The sequence below is a fragment of the Ranitomeya variabilis genome, chromosome 5 (genome assembly GCF_051348905.1).
Source record: "Ranitomeya variabilis isolate aRanVar5 chromosome 5, aRanVar5.hap1, whole genome shotgun sequence".
Taxonomy (NCBI): Eukaryota; Metazoa; Chordata; class Amphibia; order Anura; family Dendrobatidae; genus Ranitomeya; species Ranitomeya variabilis.
In genome coordinates, this window is record NC_135236.1 from 496,695,829 (window position 1) to 496,703,228 (window position 7,400).

At 46.7% G+C, this 7,400-nt stretch overlaps 1 protein-coding gene across 2 annotated transcripts in view; it reads right to left on the reverse strand.

The window, feature by feature from the left end:
* Window positions 1-3,700, reverse strand: part of NT5DC3 (5'-nucleotidase domain containing 3) — a 70,062-nt gene extending 66,362 nt beyond the window's left edge. Inside the window, exon 1 of one of the 2 annotated variants that reach the window (XM_077265646.1) lies at window positions 3,447-3,700. In XM_077265646.1, coding sequence (XP_077121761.1) covers window positions 3,447-3,636 — 190 coding nt within the window. In that variant the 5' untranslated portion in view covers window positions 3,637-3,700. The remainder of the gene's footprint in view (window positions 1-3,446) is intronic. The other variant, XM_077265647.1, reaches the window with a different exon arrangement.
* Window positions 3,701-7,400: the final 3,700 nt, after the last annotated feature.

Consider the following 7,400-nt stretch of genomic DNA (forward strand, 5'->3'; position numbering starts at 1 on the left):
TCTTCTTGTCTTCACGCTGCGGCTCTGGCGTACTTTATCTGCCTGTTGAGGGCAGAGCAAAGTACTGCAGTGCGCAGGTGTCGGGCCTCTCTGACCTTTCCCGGCGCCTGCGCACTGCAGTACTTTGCTCTGCACTCAACAGGACAGAAAGTACGCCTGTGCCAGAGCCGCAGCGTGAAGACAAGAAGAGGACGTCATCGTAAGAAGATGGGAGGCGCCGGACCGGACCGCAACGCCCATCGTACTGGGACCGTCCCTGGGTGAGTAAAATCTAACCTCTTTTTCTCATCTTTCAGGATACATCGGGGGCTTATCTACAGCATTCCAGAATGCTGTAGATAAGCCCCTGATGCTGGTGGGCTTAGCTCACCTTCGATTTTGGGGGTGACAGGTTCCCTTTAATGTATCACTACATTTTCAGAAACATTCTGGACAGCTATAGATTAAATTAAAACCTATTCATTGAGCGTCTGTTACAGTACACCCTCTGATCTGGAGAATGGCACACCTCAGATTACCTCTGTCTAAATGCTCTTTTCCTCTGAAGTCCTTTGCTAGGATTTCCGATAGGAGACTTGTCATGTCAATTAGAAGATGTATACAATGACTTGGCACCAGTGATGAGTGAACGTGCTCAGATATCATGTTATCCGAGCATGCTCGTGTGTTATCCGAGTATCTGGGTGTGCTGGAGTAATATGTTCAAGTCTCTGCAGCTGCTAGTCGCAACGCATGTGAGGATAGCCTGTTTGTTAGGTAATCCCCGCATGTGTTACGGCCATCTAACAGCCTCGAAACATGCATTCATGGGGACTCGAACATGTTATTCCCGCACACCCAGATACTCGGATAACACCAGAGCACGCTCGCTCGTCACTACATGGCACATTCCCTCAAACATATCTATAGGGCCCAAGGCGCTGGGCGTTTACCAAGAGAGCGTCCCTTATGCATTTGTTGGGTTGGTATGTGATTACGTAGGTTAACTTTATAGAAAAATGTAGTATGCTGACATTTTCTACCCAGAGAAAGTGAAAATGTCATATCCTTCGATGCCTACCCAAGGAAAAACATGAAGGCAAAAATCAATTAAAAAGGATATAATCATTAAAATATACAGGCAAAGCATAGTATACCGTATATATATTCTTAGGAATGGGAATCAACATGTGACTACAGTGAGGTTGCATACGTCCATCAGAAGTACACAGTGGAGAACAGTTTCAATGTATATGTCTGAATGGAAAAAATATATATGTTATTATTAATACACAGCTTGTGCGGCCATGTACCATAAGCTATACTCCATATTTCAGCCGCATTCATCTTCTGACTAACGGACATAGAAATCTCCTTTTTATGAGCGTTTCTAAGTAAGCTGGAGCAAGTAATACAAGCATCTAGGGCTCCTGTATGCAAGTTACTACAATAAACTGAAGACAATGCCATTTCTAATAGGTTATTTATTGACACATTATCCAGGTATGGATGGGAGGCAAAGCACAATGCAGCGGAGTGGCCTGTAGTAGAGCGAGCAATCTACTTAAGACTGGGGAAATGTCCTCTGCTCACAAGGGTGGTGCTCCACCTGCAGAAACCAGCGCTGTCACCTTCTATAGGGCCCGGGTTATACCAGATAATCCACCTGTGGCCTGCATCCCATTGTGCCTTCTGGCTGGCACCATTGTAGGGGGACGGTGTGGTTGGTACTGAATGTGGGGATGTCTCGCTTCTAGTTTAAGCAATGAAAAGCGTCATGTTGAAAATGATATCTGCCGGTAGGATGTTACCCAGCAGGAGGAGCCGGTCAGATTATACATCTTCAAGGGAAGGGTTTCATTAAAATATGTACAGTATTTTATTCATTGAAATCTCTGGGGGTTAAATATTAGGAGTCCAGTGGGCGGTCCCATCAGTGATTGACAGTCTTCCCTGTATGACTGACATCTCTACAAGGACCGCCCATTGGACTCATATATATACACAAACTCCAAGATTTCAGTGAATAAATACAAGTTAGATTAGATCTTTTCCCACAAGCCTATACATCATCCTGCTCAAGATCTGTAAGCCACAACCAGCAGTGGGTGAGAATACAGAAGTGGTGACGTGTTTCTATTATATTTTTTCTCCGATTGTTCCACTCCTGGTTTTGGCTTACACATACTGATGTTAAATACTGACCATTTACTGAGCGTGTGACCATGGGCTTATTTTTGTTTATTGCTTTACATCACAACTTACAGATAATTGGGTGTCCTGACCCTAGAACTCCCCAATCTTTATAGGGACGAGAATGGCATCCGAGCTGGGCAGAACTATAACACAGCCTCAATGTAGAGCAAGACTTAAGCAGCCATACCTGTGTAACAGAGGGCAAATATCTGACGGGCCATCTGGGGCACTGTATAGTGATCGCTGGGGGTCCGAGTGGTACAGAAATGGCCAGGCAAATATCTGATGGGCCATCTGGGGCACTGTATAGTGATCGCTGGGGGTCCGAGTGGTACAGAAATGGCCAGGCAAATATCTGACGGGCCATCTGGGGCACTGTATAGTGATCGCTGGGGGTCCGAGTGGTACAGAAATGGCCAGGCAAATATCTGACGGGCCATCTGGGGCACTGTATAGTGATCGCTGGGGGTCTGAGTGGTACAGAAATGGCCGGGCAAATATCACAAGGGCCATCTGAGGTACTGTATAGTGATCGCTGGGGGTCCGTGTGGTGCAGAAATGGCCGGGCAAATATCTGACGGGCCATCTGGGGCACTGTATAGTGATCGCTGGGGGTCTGAGTGGTACAGAAATGGCCGGGCAAATATCACAAGGGCCATCTGAGGTACTGTATAGTGATCGCTGGGGGTCTGAGTGGTACAGAAATGGCCGGGCAATTATCTGATGGGCCATCTGGGGCACTGTATAGCGATGGCCGGGGGTCCGAGTGGTACAGAAATGGCCGGGCAATTATCTGATGGGCCATCTGGGGCACTGTATAGCGATGGCCGGGGGTCCGAGTGGTACAGAAATGGCCGGGCAATTATCTGATGGGCCATCTGGGGCACTGTATAGCGATGGCCGGGGGTCCGAGTGGTACAGAAATGGCCAGGCAATTATCTGATGGGCCATCTGGGGCACTGTATAGTGATCGCTGGGGGGTCCGAGTGGTACAGAAATGGCCGCTTATACTCCATGCTCCAGTTTCATGCCTGTGGTGCAGAAACTTTCCACAAGTCATCCTCGGTGCCAGCATCAGCGGGTGTTCAGACATATGGAGCAAGATGGCAGACGTGCCCTGGTCCTGCTCTGCACTGCTAGGTGGCTGGTGCGCTGCACAGTGCCATGTGTGGCGAGTGACCCCAGGATCACGACCCCTCACCTGCCCTGTCAGTGACAGGCTGTCACTCTGCCAGGAGCACACACATACCAGCACAGCCACTCACTCTCACCGTTGATGCCCCTCCTCGCCTCGCTGTAGTGCGCACTCAGATACCTCTTCATGTCGCCGTCCTCGGGGCCGCTGGATGACAGGTGCCGCAGCCAGCCATTCCGGCCCCTGAGTGGTGGCCCGGGGCTCCCTGCCACCCTCCTACCCAGGGCCAAGCGGCAGCCTCCGAGAAATGCCCGAGCAGGAGCCATGTCTGGGCTGTGTGAGGAGCGCGGCGCCTCTATATAGGAGGCCGGTCACTTCCTAGTGACGACACTGAGGAGAAGGCGGCCCGGGGAAGCCGGCAGGGAGGGCGCCCGGCACATCTGTGGGGAAATGTCACCATATTACCCCCTCACACAACTCCCACGTCTCCGTCATCAGCTTACAGTTATGGTGTATATCCTTCTCTCAATCTTCCAGTGTGAACATGGGCAGCACATGCTGTGGCCGTGTTCACATACTGCTTTTTTTGCAACGTGTTTACAGAAAACAGAGATTTTACAGCATTTTCCAAAAATCGTAGCGAGAAAACATCAGTTTTTGTTGTGCCTATGCTGTCCATTTCTTTCTGGAACGCTCCCGGCACCATAAGGCTATATTCACATGTAGCAGGGGTCAGTGAGCCCACCCTGAGGTTTACATGCTGCGTATTTCAGGGTCTTACAATTGCAGCAAAGTGGGGGGATTTATAGAAATCTCATGCCCACTATAGGGGGGGAGGTTAAGCAGTGTAAAAACGCAATAAAAATGCAGGCTAAAAAATGCACAAAAAAGGCAAGTGACCTAATTTATTTAATAGAAATTGCACAGAAAATCTGCAACTTCAAAAACCCACCAAAAGCTCACTGAGTTTTTTATGCTGCGTATTTTAGAAAAAAATGCAAGTACAGCTATTGATTTGACTAGGAGGCAGATCTGCAGCCCCCGGCCATGGCCACTGTACAGTGGGCAGTGATGTGAACAGCTGATCGGCGGGGTGCTGTAAATGTTTTTTTCACTGATAAAATATAAACAAGTATATTAATTACCGGTAATGTGTTTATTCGGAACCCATGACGGCACCACGGAGAGAGGGGATCCCCCTTTCAAGGACAGGAAATCTCCAGGATAAAAGGGCGGCACCTCTGTCCATATCAGTAGGTTTACAGAGCGTGAGAAGACATCCTATAGTTAGTGTATACACACATAAATCATTTCTAAACTTCCATCGGTGAATAACATAGAAAAAAGAACCCACCAACCAGGTGCAATTCTTAGTAACGAGAGGGAATATAAGGGTGCTGTCATGGGTTCCAAAAAAAAACACACATTACCGGTAAGTAATATACGTGTTTTCTGTCACCCATGACAGCACCAACGAGAGAATTACAGAGCATTATTAAATATATTAGGGAGAGAGCACAACCTGCAGAACCCTTCTCCCAAACGTGAGGTCAGAGGAGGAAGATAGACCTAGTCTATAGTGCTTACAAAAGGTAGAATGGGAAAACCATGTTGCCACCTTACAGATTTGTTCGATGGCTATGTCCAATCTTTCTGGCAAGGACGCTGCCATCGCTCTCGTAGAGTGAGCTTTCAGATCTTCTGGAACCGCTCTACCTGCCCCCACATAGGCTATCTTGATGGTTTCTCTTATCCACCTTGATAAGGTACCTTCCAAAACCATTGACCCCTTTCTAGGACTCTGAGACAAATACCGCAAAAGGCATCTCCTAACATCTGAGGTATAAAATATTTATTCGTTATTATTTTTAGAGTCAGGACAGAAGGATGGCAAAATATTTCTTGTGACCTATACAATTTAGACATAACCTCAGGTAGAAAAGCTGGGTCTGGCTTCAATATTACCCTATCCTATAGCACCAGAGTAAAGGGGGATTTACCTATAAAGTACCAGGCTTTTAAATGCAGCCCAGTCACTTGAGGATGGTATATGGGTCCCTGAGAGAGAAGGTCTGGGATTTCGGGAAGAATCCAGGGGGTCTGTGATCTTCAGCCAGAAGAACCAAGGTCTCTTGGGCCAGACGGTGGTTATGAGAACCACCCTCATCCCTTCCTCTCTGATCTTGCTTAGAATAGACGGAATTAGATACAGTGGGGCAAAAAAGTATTTAGTCATTCAGCAATAGTGCAAGTTCCACCACTTAAAAAGATGAGAGGCGTCTGTAATTTACATTATAGGTAGACCTCAACTATGGGAGACAAACTGAGACAAAAAAATCCAGAAAATCACATTGTCTGTTTTTTTATCATTTTATTTGCATATTATGGTGGAAAATAAGTATTTGGTCAGAAACAAACAATCAAGATTTCTGGCTCTCACAGACCTGTAACTTCTTCTTTAAGAGTCTCCTCTTTCCTCCACTCATTACCTGTAGTAATGGCACCTGTTTAAACTTGTTATCAGTATAAAAAGACACCTGTGCACACCCTCAAACAGTCTGACTCCAAACTCCACTATGGTGAAGACCAAAGAGCTGTCAAAGGACACCAGAAACAAAATTGTAGCCCTGCACCAGGCTGGGAAGACTGAATCTGCAATAGCCAACCAGCTTGGAGTGAAGAAATCAACAGTGGGAGCAATAATTAGAAAATGGAAGACATTCCAGACCACTGATAATCTCCCTCGATCTGGGGCTCCACGCAAAATCCCACCCCGTGGGGTCAGAATGATCACAAGAACGGTGAGCAAAAATCCCAGAACCACGCGGGGGGACCTAGTGAATGAACTGCAGAGAGCTGGGACCAATGTAACAAGGCCTACCATAAGTAACACACTACGCCACCATGGACTCAGATCCTGCAGTGCCAGACGTGTCCCACTGCTTAAGCCAGTACATGTCCGGGCCCGTCTGAAGTTTGCTAGAGAGCATTTGGATGATCCAGAGGAGTTTTGGGAGAATGTCCTATGGTCTGATGAAACCAAACTGGAACTGTTTGGTAGAAACACAACTTGTCGTGTTTGGAGGAAAAAGAATACTGAGTTGCATCCATCAACCACCATACCTACTGTAAAGCATGGTGGTGGAAACATCATGCTTTGGGGCTGTTTCTCTGCAAAGGGGCCAGGACGACTGATCCGGGTGCATGAAAGAATGAATGGGGCCATGTATCGTGAGATTTTGAGTGCAAACCTCCTTCCATCAGCAAGGGCATTGAAGATGAAACGTGGCTGGGTCTTTCAACATGACAATGATCCAAAGCACACCGCCAGGGCAACGAAGGAGTGGCTTCGTAAGAAGCATTTCAAGGTCCTGGAGTGGCCTAGCCAGTCTCCAGATCTCAACCCTATAGAAAACCTTTGGAGGGAGTTGAAAGTCCGTGTTGCCAAGCGAAAAGCCAAAAAAATCACTGCTCTAGAGGAGATCTGCATGGAGGAATGGGCCAACATACCAACAACAGTGTGTGGCAACCTTGTGAAGACTTACAGAAAACGTTTGACCTCTGTCATTGCCAACAAAGGATATATAACAAAGTATTGAGATGAAATTTTGTTTCTGACCAAATACTTATTTTCCACCATAATATGCAAATAAAATGATAAAAAAAACAGACAATGTGATTTTCTGGATTTTTTTTTCTCAGTTTGTCTCCCATAGTTGAGGTCTACCTATGATGTAAATTACAGACGCCTCTCATCTTTTTAAGTGGTGGAACTTGCACTATTGCTGAATGACTAAATACTTTTTTGCCCCACTGTATATGGGAGGAAAGCATGCCCAAGGATGAAGTCTCATTTGATCAAAAAGGCATTTACCATCTGAGGGTCGTCCCTGGGATCCAGTGAATAGAACCTTTCTAGTTTGCTGTTAACCTTGTTGCAAAAAGATAGATTTCCGGATAACCCCACATGGCCACGATCTGATCCAACACTGATTTCTTCAGGGCCCACTCTCTCTGTCGCAGCTGTTGGCGGCTCAGGAAATCTGCTTTGATATTGTCCTTCTCTCTGATACAGTATTAAGAGCCTATA